At 43.7% G+C, this 14754-nt stretch overlaps 1 protein-coding gene across 3 annotated transcripts in view; it reads left to right on the plus strand.

Moving 5' to 3' along the window:
* LOC102458593 (ras GTPase-activating-like protein IQGAP1) overlaps window positions 1–14754 on the plus strand; it is a 564033-nt gene that overhangs the window by 505959 nt on the left and 43320 nt on the right. For all 3 annotated transcript variants that reach the window (XM_075916962.1, XM_075916963.1, XM_075916961.1), the window contains one exon: window positions 7311–7543. In XM_075916962.1, coding sequence (XP_075773077.1) covers window positions 7311–7543 — 233 coding nt within the window. The remainder of the gene's footprint in view (window positions 1–7310; window positions 7544–14754) is intronic.

Genomic DNA, 14754 nt, shown 5'->3' on the forward strand with positions numbered 1-14754 from the left:
GCACAGTAAGAGTACGTCTATGCCTCATCCCTGGGAGGTCGACAAATGCCTTTGATGTTGACCGTGGAGCGTCCAGACTACCGCGCTGAACCGACAAACAGCTGATCAGCTCAGCTGAAGCGGCGATTATTTAAATCGCCGTTTCATTTTCCTCTGCCAGGTAGTCTAATCTACATGCCTCAGTCGCCAGAGGCATGTAGTCTAGACGTACCCTAAGATTCTGCAATGACTTTTGTTGGCTAAATGAAATATATCAGTGTGACGCATATCCGATTTCCCCGCATAGATGAACTAGTAGACTGGTTGGGCAATGCCTCATACCTAACAATAACTTAACCAGATCCCATTATCTGAGGATGCGAAAGAGAAGACAGCGTTCTCCACTCCCGATGGTCTGTTCCAATACATGGTCCTTCCTTTTGGCCTACATGGGGCCCCTGCTACATTTCAGCGCCTCATAGACAGGCTGCTAGGTCCCCATGCTAGTTATGCTGCCACCTATTTAGATGATGCAGTCACCCACATCCCAGACTGGGAAACGCACCTGGAAACGGTAGAGGCACTTCTTGATGCTTTTCAGTGAGCTGACCTGACAGCAAACCCCCAGCCAAGTGTGCTGTAGGATTCACAGAAGCCAAATACCGTTGTTATATAGTGGAGAAAGCCTGGAAGGACCCCGACTGAGTAAGTTGGAAACCATCCAAAGCTGGTCCCAACCAAGACCAAAAAACAGGTGTGGGTGTTCCCAGGAATTGTGGGGTACTCCCGGAGGTTTATTCCCTATTTTGCCACACAGGTCAGTCCCCTAACAGACTTAATAAAAGCCTGTGGACCCAATCTAAGGGTTATTTAGGGAAGTGGCCTGGGAAAAAAAGCTGCCAAGTTGGAAGGAAAAACAACCTTGATTGCTGCTGCTACTTTAGAGTCCCTGGGCTGTAATCTGGAGTAGTGGGCGGGCCCGGGTTCCCCACATACCTTCCCCCACTCCAACACAGACCTGCCCCAAGAAGGGAGACCAGGACTATCAAGGGGTTTTCACCCCAAAACCACAGACTAGCCTGTGATGAGTATAGCTTACTAAGCTGTGGACCTGGCCTCTTGTAAAGAGAAAGGGGTTGTGTATAGGACCAGAGTGAGTCTGAGGCTAGTATTATCTGCCAGTAGCGCAAGAACCACGGGGCAAGGCCAGAGCTTTGCCACAATACACATCCAGTATACATTTTTAACCATCATAAACAATCCTGTAAACAGCAGTGCTGCTTGTGAAGCTAGATTGAGGTGATAGCCAGAGGTGGAATATATCCCAGAGTATATCTGGTTCTAAATGATGAACTAACATGCTGCTGAGCCCTCAGGGGTTCATGTGTTGCTGTTAATATAGCCTCACCGTCTACAAGGCAGCATGGTCTGAGGCAGAGAGGAAATAGAATAAACGCAGCAGTGACTGCAAACATTTCCCTGCAGAATCTGAATATGAAGAACCCACACTATCCCGCTGGAGTGCCCTGCTCTCTCCTCCAGATGGTGCATACACGGTGCACGTGTGTGAATGAGAGAGAGAGACACTGTTTGTGTGTGTCAGAGAGGGGCAGACAGAGACGTGGATTGCCCCTTTCAAGTACGTTGGCCCCACTTCAAGAGCACTGCACTGGACCAAGAAATCCAAACACAAGACTCTGTAACTGTGATATCCTTTGTGGAGATTGGGTACAGAGTTGGGGGCTCAATGTGGAGTGGAGGACATCGTGACATCAGAACCCCTCTCCCCCATCTTCTTCTCCCCTCACCCCCAGAGCAAATGGTAGGCTCCTGGGAGCAGCTCCAAGTCGGAGAACAGGAGTAGCATGGCAGTAAAGGAGAGAGGCAGTTGAACTGCAGCAGCCTCGCTGCATCCCCTTCATGAAACTGAAGGGAGCTGGTGGGGGGCTGCCAATCTAGCATGTTGGCCAACCCACCCTTAAAAGGACAGACTGTTTCCAGAAAATCCTGCAAATAGTGGACAGAACAGGCATCCAAACAATGTTCTGAGGGAGTATTGCACAACTTTAAAATAGCCTATGATCTAATAGATAAACAATGTTACAAAACAAAACAACTTTAATTGAGGAGTTACTGTGTTCGTACCTGGATAGTACAATTAGAACCTCTGTTGCATTTCAGCAGCAGGATACACCACATAACTTTTCACCATATCTACGGGGGGAGGGATAGCTCAGTGGTTTGCGCATTGGCCTGCTAAACCCAGGGCTGTGAGTTCAATCCTTATGTAGGCCGTTAAGGGATTGGGGCAAAAATTTGTCAGGGATGGTACTTGGTCCTGCTGTGCAGGCAGGGGACTGGACTCAATGACCTTTCAAGGTCCCTTCCAGTTCTAGGAGATAGGCAATCTCCATTATTTTAATTTTTTACTGTACGCTAGCACTGTCTAATTAGTGCCTGTTTTCTGGTTTTCATTCAGTATTGACATGTGGCAATTCTCAACTTACAGATACATTTGAAATTCCAAAGCTTTTTCACTGAAATTAAAAAATAATAATGAAAACATTTTTTATTTCCATAAACCCCCATTTAATTAACAAACCCTAAGTTTAAATCATAGCATGCCTGATAGTGTCTCTTTAAACTGCTCTGCTTCTACTTTATATAAAAAAAAATCTGAATGCTGTTTTCTTCTCTCTTCTAGTTCTGTGCTTTCCCACACTGAAGCATCGATTCTAGACTTTCTGTTCAGGTGATTTAACTTTTTTCCAACTGTAAATTTAGAGAGAAAGCTGCAACTTTCCCTAAGCTTTCCTGTAGAGCTCCTCCTTGTAGAAACAATATAGTTGTAAAGATGGCAAAATCTTAGTCTTAGTGGTAGAATTAATGCTCACATATGATTCATAAAGGCTTACGAACAGACATGGTCCCATATAACACAATTATCTTTATTTTTTTCTTAGGGAATGTCTGTATTAAAGCCAGAAGGTCAGTTTAAGATTTGCAACTCCAGCTACATAAATCATGTAGCTGGAGCTAGCATACCTTAGGCTGAATTTTGGAGCCATCCCCTCAGCATGAGGTCGACAGGAGAAACTCTGCCCTTCACTTCCATTACTCCTCACAACTGCATGGAATACCGCAGTCAACAGGGATACTTTCAGTGTCCGATTTAGTGGGTCTTTACTAGACCCGTTAAATCGAACGACAAAAGATCAACCACTGCAGCATTGAGCTCCATGCAGTGAAGACAGGTCCTTTGTTTAGTCACTTATTAATGGAGAATAACAGAAAGGTAGCCGTGTTAGTCTCATCTTGGTAAAACAAAAAAAGCAGTTATGTAGCACTTTAAAGACTAGCAAGATAGTTTCATATTCTGAAAGTGAATTGGCATGACCATTATATAACAGAGGGATACAATGAAAGAAGTAAACAAATTACAAACTAACGAATCAGCTACATAGAACAGAAGGTGGGGGCGAGCAGATAAGGAAGGGTATGTCTACACTACCCCGGTAGTTCGAACTAGCGGGGTAATGTAGGCATACCGCAATTGCAAATGAAGCCCGGGATTTGAATTTCCCGGGCTTCATTTGCATAAGCGGGGCGCCGCCATTTTTAAATCCCCGCTGGTTCGAACCCCATGCCGCGCTAGGTAGTTCGAACTAGGCTTCCTAGTTCGAACTACCGTTACTCCTCATTCCACGAGGAGTAACGGTAGTTCGAACTAGGAAGCCTAGTTCGAACTACCTAGTTCGTGCCGCGTGTTGCCGTGCGGCACGGGGTTCGAACCAGCGGGGATTTAAAAATGGCAGTGCCCCGCTTATGCAAATGAAGCCCAGGAAATTCAAATCCCGGGCTTCATTTGCAATTGCGGTATGCCTACATTACCCTCCTATTTCGAAATAGGAGGGTAGTGTAGACATACCCGAAGAGACAAGGAAGGAGGAAAATCTTAATTGTAAGAGCGGCGAGGAGTCCTGTGGCACCTTATAGACTAACCGAAGTGTTGGAGCATAGTCTATAAGGTGCCACAGGACTCCTCACCGCTTTTGCAGATTCAGACTAACACAGCTACCCCTCTGATACTTAATTGTAAGAGTCAGTTAAGTGGCTGATCTGGAGTTACTACGAATATCAAAAGGTGGGGAGACTGTCTTTGTAATGTGTAAGGTAATTATCATCTATATTAAGGCCCATTCGCAATGTGTTTAATTTTAGCATAAATAAGTTCTGCTTTACCCGGTGGGTAATTGAGTTTTATGAATGCTTGGTAAAGATCTTGAAGCTTTTGGTCTCTGTCAGTGGGATTGGAGCAGATGCGGTTGTATCTAAGGGCTTGACTATAGACGATGGATCATATGGTGTGTCCTGGATAGGCGCTGGAGGCATGTAAGTAAGTGTAGCAGTCAGTGGGCTTCCTGTAGAGACCAGCTTACATGTGGTGGAGAATGTGGGCAAAGTCATTTCGCGTAAATAATATAGGACAAAGTTCAAGAAATTAAATTATAATTTTTTAGTTATGTGCTTGCAAAAGGGAAGTAAAAGAACAGTTTTAAATTTGTAGGATTTCTACTTCAAACATTATTCATTTTATTGAATAATTATCATACATAGGAAATTTAAATCAGAAATTCTTAATGCTTCCATTACTCTTTCCGTAACTAATTTGCAGGGCTCGACAAACCGCTGTTTCTCCTTGCCCAGGTTGAGTAGATTTCAGCCAGTCGTTCCGTTCTCCCCGTTCACTAGCGCTGCACGCATGCGCAGTGCCGGTCTGGCGCATGCCCAGTACAGGGCTGGCAAGTAGATCTCACCATGGTTTGTCGAGCCCTGCTAATTTGAATTAGTTTGTGATTTGTAACAGTAAAAAAATGTTTTGCACTAAAATGATAGTTGAATAGGCAACTTGATTTTAATTTTGTTAGCAAATATTTTTATGAACTCTCATCATAATAGTCATGACTTTTTTGCAAATGAAAAACAAAAGTAATTATTTAAACCTTTCACCTAGCATAGTCTGGTGTAAAAAGTAGCGCATTCAGCTAATATAAGTGCAGGATTGTCTATGCAAAATTTGGTATCTGCGGGTAATCCCGAAGTATGACTTTATTTTGCAAATATGAGTCCACAAACAAACTCTTCAAAATGTGCCATATATGATCACACAGCAGTTCATAGCAGTTACTTAAATGGAAAAATAATACCAAGGAAGTGCTTTTCTCAGCTTCATTTAGCATGGACACTCTAATTGACAATTTCTTTCCCCCTTTTTTTTTCCTTCTATCCCCCCCTCTGTCTCTCTCTCCTCTATTTATTTAAAAACTGGATCCCTTAAACTCCATTAATCTGAAGAAGTGGGTTGTGCCCATGAAAGCTCATGATACTATCTACATGTTTTGTTAGTCTCTAAGGTGCGGCAAGACTGGTCGTTGTTTTTTAAGTTTTACCAAGGAAGTACTTTATTTTTAAAAGTTCTGGAATGTCTGAACCCTGTCACCTTCCATCTTGTTTTGTTGAAGTGTTTAGCTGGTTCCTCCCATTTTAACCGTTTGTTCAGGAGTTTAGGCTCTTCTGTGCATCAAATCACTTGGAAATTGAAAGATCATGTGGTATGACAACACTCCACAACAACCAGAAAAGTTTCATTGCTTGGCAGAAAGCCACTGTGAGAATAAATGATGAGGAGTCTTGTGGTACCTTGAAGGCTGTCAGCTGTCAGCCCACTTGGTCAGATGCATGAAGTGGAATCTTCAATTTGGCAGCAATGTATATACATGCAAAGAAGGGATTGTTCTGTTACCATGTGGAAGACCAGTTCTAAGGAGGTCAGTTCCATCAGGATGGAATGTTACCCACTCCCAACAGTTGATATCCTTTTGGTATTCTCACCTTCTTATTAACTGTTTAGTGTGGGCCACATCCACCCTGATTTGAATTGGCCTCATTAGCACTGGTCCTCCAGATAGTAATGTACTATTAGCATGTACATAGATGCTGCAGCCCATGAAAGCTTATGCCCAAATAAATTTTAGTCTTTAAGGTGCCACAGGATTCCTTGTAGTTTTTGCTAAAAACAGACTTAACACAGCTACTTCTCTGAAGCGTCGAAAATATTGCTCCAGGATAGATAATTGGATCTTAAGTCCCTTTCCATGGAGTTTGCCTATATGTCACATGAAGATAGAAGGAAGCTTATGAGTACATGAACAACATATTTGCTAACAGTTGTCTTCATTCTCAGAGCTCTTCAGTTGCTTATGTTTAACCTGGTATTGTATAGTATAAATCTAATTTACCAAGCAGTCCACCTAGTATCTGCTTTTCTTATTTTTCTGACATTTGAGTTGAAATGGTTTTGCTAATTCATAATTATCTTGCGATTTCTAAGGGAAGTTTCAGTTGATTTCTTCTTTAATTATTCTGAAGAGAGCAGAATAAAAATTATTAGCTGTTTTCCACCACTATACCTAGTCCTCAGATCTCTTCACTGACAGCTTGTCCCCCACCACATTAAACACAAATTGTGGTCCTTGCCTTGAAGGTGTTTTCTCAATTCCATTCCCCTTACTTATCTCATTTCCCCTTCTGTTTGTTCTGCCAATGGTGGCAGTTGCTTTTTTTTGCTCAGTTTTCTGACAAGCACCTTCATGCCTTTTTCCATGCTGCCCTATATGCATGTTGGAACATCTTTACTGCTCAATTTACACAGTCACTACTCTGTCCTCCTTCAGATCCTTTAGGTGTTGCCTCTATTCTTGTATCAATGGTAAACTGCTTAGTGTTTATGTAGTGGTATAAAATCGGTGGGTTAGTATCTTTTATTGTACCAACTTCTGTTAGGGAGGCAAGCTTTCAAACACACAGTTGATTCAAAAAAAGATAATACTGCACCTCTCTAATATCCTGGGACTGACATGGTGATAACAACACTACATCAATAATGACTATCCAGGCAGCCTGTTAGTAATGCATTAATAGCTCTTCTTAAAAAAGTCTACAATCCACAAATTGTACACTTAGTTAAGACTATATGGAACCTTAACTTACTGTTGCTAATATCCTTATTTTTCCCTTCCTGCTTCCATAACAAATAACACCTCTGTTGCATCTTGTTCCTATATAATCTGTAAATTTTTTGGAGGCAGGAGCTGTCTGCTAGAGTATGTATGTATAACACTCAATACTATAGGCTCCAGTCCTGAAGTGGAGCCTGTATCTGATTCACATAATAATAATTTATCAAAGCATAGACAGAGTAGGGTATACAGAGCCAGGTCAGGGTCTGCGTCACTGCCTCTTGATGTGCTTCTTTGCTCAATTTTCCCTAGATCATTGGCAACTTACTCTATTATCGCTACATGAACCCAGCCATTGTTGCTCCAGATGCATTTGACATCATTGACCTTTCCGCGGGAGGGCAGCTGACTACTGACCAGCGCAGAAACCTCGGTTCCATTGCAAAGATGTTACAGCATGCGGCATCCAACAAGATGTTTATGGGGGACAATGCTCACCTAAGCATCATTAATGAATATCTCTCTCAGTCCTATCAGAAATTCAGGTAGGAGATCCCAGGTAATAGGATGGAGGTACAGAAAAAGGTCCTATTGAAAAGAAATAAGGGTAATCATTGTGCTGCCTGCTTCATTTGGAGTGGTTCAGTCTCTTAAATGTACTGTCTGTTGAAGACATCAAGGATTACATCTGAAGCTTTGGATAAAAGCAACTTGTTGTAGGTGACAAGAAATGCTAGCAACTCTTCCCTTAACTTGCTATTTCCTTTCTTTTAAGTGAGTGGGTCAGAAGATTGTGCCCTCAATCAAACTTGGCTGTCAGTGCACAAACACTAACTCTAAGCTTTTATTTGTTTTATAAATTATATACAGTACATTAGGGTATTGGTATGTTATTAAAGCTGCAAAGTCAAGCACTCTAAAATTAGGAAATACCACAAATAACATTGCTCTTGCATGTATGTATTGTGCTACAATCTTGTATTCCATGATCAAACACAATTTTTTTGTATTACCCCTTCAAACCACACTGCCTCATTATGTGAAGAAGTAATGAGGACAGAGTTGGCAGCCAGGAGAACCTGATTTGTAATCCTGCCTGTACCAGTGATGCGCTTTATGGCCTTAAGGAAGTCATTTTGCTGTCCTATTCAATTTCCTTGTCTATAAAATGGGGATAATAATGCTCTCCTATCTTGCAAGAGAATTGTTAAAATAAAATCACTAATATTTGTGAAGTATTCTATTATGGAAATGAGCACCAGAAAGCCCCTGAAGAAACTGAATAATTGTTATATTCATTGCAGGGTTTGGACAGCATAAATAAGCCATACACTGAATAATCAGTGAGAATAAAAAAATGTTTGAGTTGCCTCATTCACTCAGTGCTGTTCATTCTGTGTCATGAATACAGGAATTAGCTCAATGCAGCAGTTCTCAAACTTTGGCTTTGGCCACACACCTAGGGCAGCGGGGCTTGGGCAGGCTCAGCCTTCAGTTCTCCCTCCTGACGTCATGTAGTAATTTTTATTGTCCGAAGTGGGTCTCAGTGCAAGGAAGTTTGAGACCCTCCTTGGAAAAATAGTGTGTGTTCATGGAATTAAAGACTGCATCACAACACAAAAGGAAGCTGAATTAAGACAGTTTAATTTTAGCATTTTCCAACTTTGAATTTGCACCCTTAGTAATGTTTTCATGTATGTAATATCCTAGGAAAAGGGAAAACACAGATTCCATTTTCTTTACCTCTGAAGGCCCCTCCCCATTAAATGTTATCAGCCTGTACTCCTTAACCTGAAGCATGGCATCACAGATGACTGCCAGAACAGTCCATTATCCTGTGTGAACCAGCCATGAGAAGCAGATGCGTAATTTCTATTCATGAGTAGCCCCATTTTATAGGCTGCATAGCCAAGGACAAATATATGGAAGCACTGTGTCTAAATTAATGGGATTTGGGGTGGACATCATAGATATTTCGGTTCTGTTGTCAGTTTCAGTAATCTGTGTATTTGAGGCCTTGCTTAATAACAAGTGTTATGAAGAATACAGAATTAATGTCAGTCAGAAGAGGTCAGTCTAGAACTTTTGATCTCCTGGCTCCTAGTATTCTACATCTTACTGTAGACAAAAAGGTATTTTGATGGGATGCAGTAAGGGAGAGAAAGAATGAAGAAAAGGAAAATAGTGACTGTGTATTTTTCTTCACTGTCCCACCAGAGGTTCCATTCTGTGTGTGGACTTTAGAAGTGAGGTACTGAGGCACTGTGTATGTGCACAGTACTAATGGAATCTTCAGAGGTTTTAGCACAAGCCGAAATCAATCTGTACTGTGAAATACAGATGAGCAATGGTGATCTTCAACAGTTGATAACTGCCAAATCTGAACAAATGTATGGGGTCAATAAAGGGCACCTCCCTGGCCACAGAACTGGCCCCTGTCAAATTTCAGTGTTGCTACAAACTATGATGGTGGTAGAGTTCTTCAAGAAAGAGTTTTCATTTTTCATAATGAAACATGCTAGACAAATGAAATATAGGGTGTCACATTTGCCTTCCTAGTAATAGTAGTAGTAAATGTCTGCTACAACCAGACTGCCTCTGCTTTCTTCAATGTCATGGACTTGGAATCTCTCTCTTTGTTGGATGTTATAAACAAGGCTACTAGAGATGCACCTATCACTAGATATAGGGAAAGACACATTTGTATATCCTATGTATCTTTACATCATGTGCTGTAGCTGACCCACAAATACAACATTGTTGCTTCTTTAGCTCATTGTCCCTATTGTATTTCATTGAGGGATTTATGCATGTATACCATTTGACAGTAGTGTCCATTGGTTTGTGCAAATGCCCTGGCTCGCCTGGTGGTTTCATTTGAGGTGATTAAGGGTGGGGTAGACTGTTTGCATGACCAGTTCCTTCTCACTGCTTCATGGTTTGAGTTAGAACTTTCATTGTCTTCCTTTCTGATGCACCTTCAAATATGCTGTTGTAAATAATACATAGAATTTTAGAGTTTTATAGTACTTCATTGTTGTTTTATCATAGTCCTTGAAGTTTTAGTGATTAAGGATAAATAGAGGGGTTTGTTTCTCCCTCCCCCTGCCCATACCATGCATGGGTACTAGACTATGTCAGTGACCCTGGACTTGAAACTTTGTGCCAACTGCCCATGTTTCTTGGCCAGTAATGAACGCTTAGTGCTGTCTCTGTTGCTTGGGAGAAGACCACATTTAATCCAGGTATAGTATCTGCCAGTCTTTCCCCAGCCATATCAGAGAAGGCCATGATCGCTGCTTCTGAAAGTACTTTAAGAAAGTCTCCTTGAGGTCTCACTTGGACTGAGGCTAGGGGGTCTACTCTCTGTACATCAGCTTGAAACAAAGAGGAGAGCACTCCTGCTACCAAGACCAAATCCATCATGAGTGGTACCAGCACTTGGACTCAGCGTTGAGGCCTTGTTGGAAGGTAAGAAAGCCTATCTGCAAGCATGGGAAGAAAGTTTCTCCAGAGCAAAAATAGTGTGGTGTTCTTCCACAGATTTGAGCCATGGATACACAGTGCACACTAAAGCACGTAGACACAGCAAGAAGTCCCACAAGCAAGCGGATCTGGTGATCCCAAGTATTAGGACACTGTACCACCAGTGCTGGCTTCCCATTACGCGTGGACTTTGCCTGCTCTGCAGAAGTCTGCAGTACCGTCACTAGTTCTGAATAAAGAGAAGGTTCTCCAAACACCAGGGAGATTGGGAAAGATGCTTGAGCCCCAGGATGTGTGTGACGTAGTGGGGGTACCTGGCTGGTTTCTATGCTGCTGGCTCTGGGGTAACCCCCACTGGCTGCCGTGGGTACCACGACCCAGCAAAACAGGATGAGTCACTATGCAAACCAGTATGGCCAGACACCCCCCATGGAGAGGAACAAAGGAAGGTGGAATGCTGCCCTGGCTGGGGGGCAGGGCTGGAAGAGAGTTAGTTAGTGGCTGGCTGTCTGGGAGCATGGAGGAGACAGCCTAGGGAAAGGGGCTGGAGTTTAGGGGCCCAGTCTCCCCCATCTCAAGGGGGCCTGAGGCATCCTAGCCCAGCTCTGTGACCAGATTCCATCTGTGCTGTGCTGTATCCTGGAGAGGCAATAAACTTCCTCTATTCCACCGGCTGGTGCAGTCTGTTTGTGCCATTTCGGGGTGCAGGAGACGGGGGACCCCCAACGTGCCGACACAATGTGGAAGCAGGATTACTGCATTTGTTGGGACTCATTACCTGTAGGGAGGCTATTTTTTTTCCTCGTGATATGACACTATTACGAGTCCCCCTCATGTACTGCGTGGATGGTCTGTACACTCTCCCCAACTTGACGGTACTGCTGATGGTCTGGCCTTCTCATCCTCTGATGTGTCGGACGCTGGAGGGAGGCCTTCGGCGTTGTACCAACCATACGTGCGCTTACAGAGGGGGTCCAGATCTTGGCAGTAGTCTCCTCTGCAACCACCATGGACCACCTGGTTTCCTATGCCCGGATACAAATTGCTGGCATTATTGGGGGTCACAGTAATTTGAATCCTTTGCTGGAGGAGGAACCCTTCAGCCCAGCGCTGATGGTGCTACTGGAACTGTCGGGATTCCCATCCCCTGATGAGGCAGTGGCAACTGTGTCCACTTTGCCTCCTAACAGCTTTAGGAAATTTCAGGAACTACAGATTCTGCATCTTGACAAGGGGATAGTCTAGGTGGCCCATACAGTCCCTTCTAACTCTGTGGTTTGACTGCATAGAATCGCGGGGAAACTCCACATTCCTGTTGAGGAAATCCGGGATATCCAGCATAAATTCCTGGCTATCCTCCACTCATCAGTATCATTAAGAAACAGAAACTGGTGGCCAGAATAATGCTCCAATTGGTGATAGATGCACCAGATATCTCTTTCAGGACTATGGTTTTGGTTATAGTAAGGCATAGGGAAGTATGGCTCTGCTCTTCCAGTTTCCATTGGGATGTGCTCTATTGAATATCTCTGCTGTGATGAACCCCATCTTTTTAATCACTAGGTGGATGATTCCCTACATATCCTCAAGGACTCCAGCGCCACCCTTCACTCTCTGGTTGCTTACACACCTGCCCTGAAGTATAAGTTCTTTGAGTGATTGCTCGTGTCCATTCTACATTAGGGCTACGTCTACACTGGCACCCTTTTCCGGAAATGCTTAAAACGGAACAGTTTTCCGTTATAAGTATTTCCGGAAAAAGCGCGTCTACGTTGGCAGGATGCTTTTCCGGAAAAGCACTTTTTCCGGAAAAGCGTCCGTGGCCGATGTAGACATGCTTTTCCGGAAAAAATCCCCGATCGTCATTTTCGCGATCGGGGCTTTTTTGCGGAAAAGACTACTGTGCTGTCTACACTGGCCCTTTTCCGGAACAGTTTTTCCGGAAAAGGACTTTTGCCCGAACGGAAGCAGCATAGTTTTTCCAGAAAAACACTGACAATTTTACAGTAGATCGTCATTGCTTTTCTGGAAAAGCAAGCGGCCAGTGTAGACAGCTCGCAGCTTATTCCGGAAAAGCGACTGCTTTTCCGAAATAAGTGGCCCAGTGTAGACACAGCCTAGGTGTGTGTGATTGCCATGTATACTGGTGCTGGAAGTTTGCCCCTCAGCAGTACCCATAAGGGAGTGACTCTGGTGAGCCCTTGAGTGATACCTTCATGGTGTGTGGTATAAGGGGCACCACTCCTTGCCCTCCCACTCGCAGTTCTTTCTTGCTGTCAGGAATGTAGCAACAGAACTCTTGTGCTTTGGCCAGTTTTTGCACTTTCTGCAAATGCATTCTATGCTTATTATGGGCCCTTTCTGAGTGTGTGTGTTCTAGCAGCCCCGGTCCTCTGCTCCCTGGTATGAAGCCTGGGATACGAAGAGACAGACTTTGCACATGCTCTTCCATTTGTCTGACTATAAGCACAGGAGGCAGGACTTGGGGTAATGCTCACGAGAGCCTCAGCTTAGATAGGCTGAAGCTCATTTCCCTTACCTTGGGCACCATGACCAGTCTCCTCTTTCCCCAAGACCCCAGCACTGCTCTTGGGACCGCTCATGATTGTCGTTGTTGTTCTTGGTTGCATTGGCGCTGGTCTCCATCCCTTTGATCTTGCTAGTCATGGACTCATTCCGAGTCTTAGCACTGAGCAAGTGTTGGAACGTGTTGATTACCATTTTCCTGTTGTTGATCCACCAGCCCACACCACTCTCTGACATCCCGCAGCAGAGACTCATCTTTCTCCGGCAGACCACTGCATCCCCATAGCTCTCTTTGCCAGGCAGAAAGCAATTGAAGGCTTGCCTGTTCTTGATCACAGTGCAGTGATGGTGAGGCCTCAGAAAGTGGTGCCAAACAGGGCTCCCAGCTGCCAGGACAGGCCCCAACCCAGATAACATCTCCTCCCATAACACAGCACTCCCTGGGGTGGCCACAGGGACATTGGCCCATGCCCTAGTATCCATGGAACCTGTGGGGGTACACTCAAACTTCCCAGTTTTGGGGGCTTCGGAACGTCTGGAACTCATCCCACCTAGCAGGTGCAAGCCCTTAAGAAAGACCCAGCTCCATTTCAGGAGTCCCCAGCGAGCCAACACCTGGTTCTGCAGGAGGAAGGGGCAGAATTTGCAGCACCAGCATCTTCCTTGTCCTCCCCAGACAAGGTCATTAGAAGTCTCCTGCACCTGGTGCTGCATGAGGTGATGCCATATTACAGACAGTGGATTTCAGGAAGGGAGATTTTGGTAAGCTCAGAGAGCGGGTAGATAAGGTTCCATGGGAAGCAAGACTGAGGGGCAAAACAACTGAAGAGTGTTGGAGGTTTTTCAAAGGGACATTATTAAGGGCCCAAAAGCAAGCTATTGTGCTGCGTAGGAAAGATAGAAAGTATGGCAAAAGACCGCTTTGGCTTAACCAGGAGATCTTGCATGATCTAAAAATAAAAAACGAGTCATACAAAATGGAAATTATAAAGGATGAATATAGGCAACCAATACAGGAATGCAAAGGCAAGATTAGAAAGGCAAAGGCACAAAACGAGCTCAAACTAGCTATAGGCATAAAGGGAAACAAGAAGACATTCTATAAATACATTACAAGCAAGAGGAAGGCCAAGGATAGGGTAGGCCCACTGCTCAGTGAGGAGGGAGAAACAGGAACAAGAAACTTGGAAATGGCAGAGATGCTTAATAACTTCTTCGTTTTGGTCTTCACCGAGAAGTCTGAAAAAGGAATGCATAACATAATGAGTGCTAATGGGAAAGGGGTACGTTTAGAAAATAAAAGAAAAAAGAAAAAGTTAAAAATCACTTAGAAAAGTTAGATGTATGCAAGTCATCAGGGCCTGATGAAATGCATCTTACACTACTCAAGGAGCTGATAGAGGATGTATCTGAGCCTCTAGCTATCATCTTTGGAAAATTATGGAAGAAAGAAGAGATTCTAGAAGACTGGAAAAAGGCGAATATAGTGCCCATTTATAAAAATGGAAATAAAAACAACCCAGGAAACTACAGTCCAGGCAGTTTAACTTCTGTACCAGGAAAGATAATGGAGCAAGTAGTTAAGGAATTCACCTGCAAACTCTTGGAATATAATAAGGTGATTAGGAAACAGCCAGCATGGATTTGTAAAGGACAAATCATGTCAAACCAATCTGATAGCTTTCTTTGATAGGATAACGAGTCTTATGGATAAGGGGGAAGCGATGGATGTGGTATACCTAGA

Source organism: Pelodiscus sinensis, unplaced genomic scaffold (assembly GCF_049634645.1).
Source record: "Pelodiscus sinensis isolate JC-2024 unplaced genomic scaffold, ASM4963464v1 ctg56, whole genome shotgun sequence".
Lineage (NCBI taxonomy): Eukaryota > Metazoa > Chordata > Testudines > Trionychidae > Pelodiscus > Pelodiscus sinensis.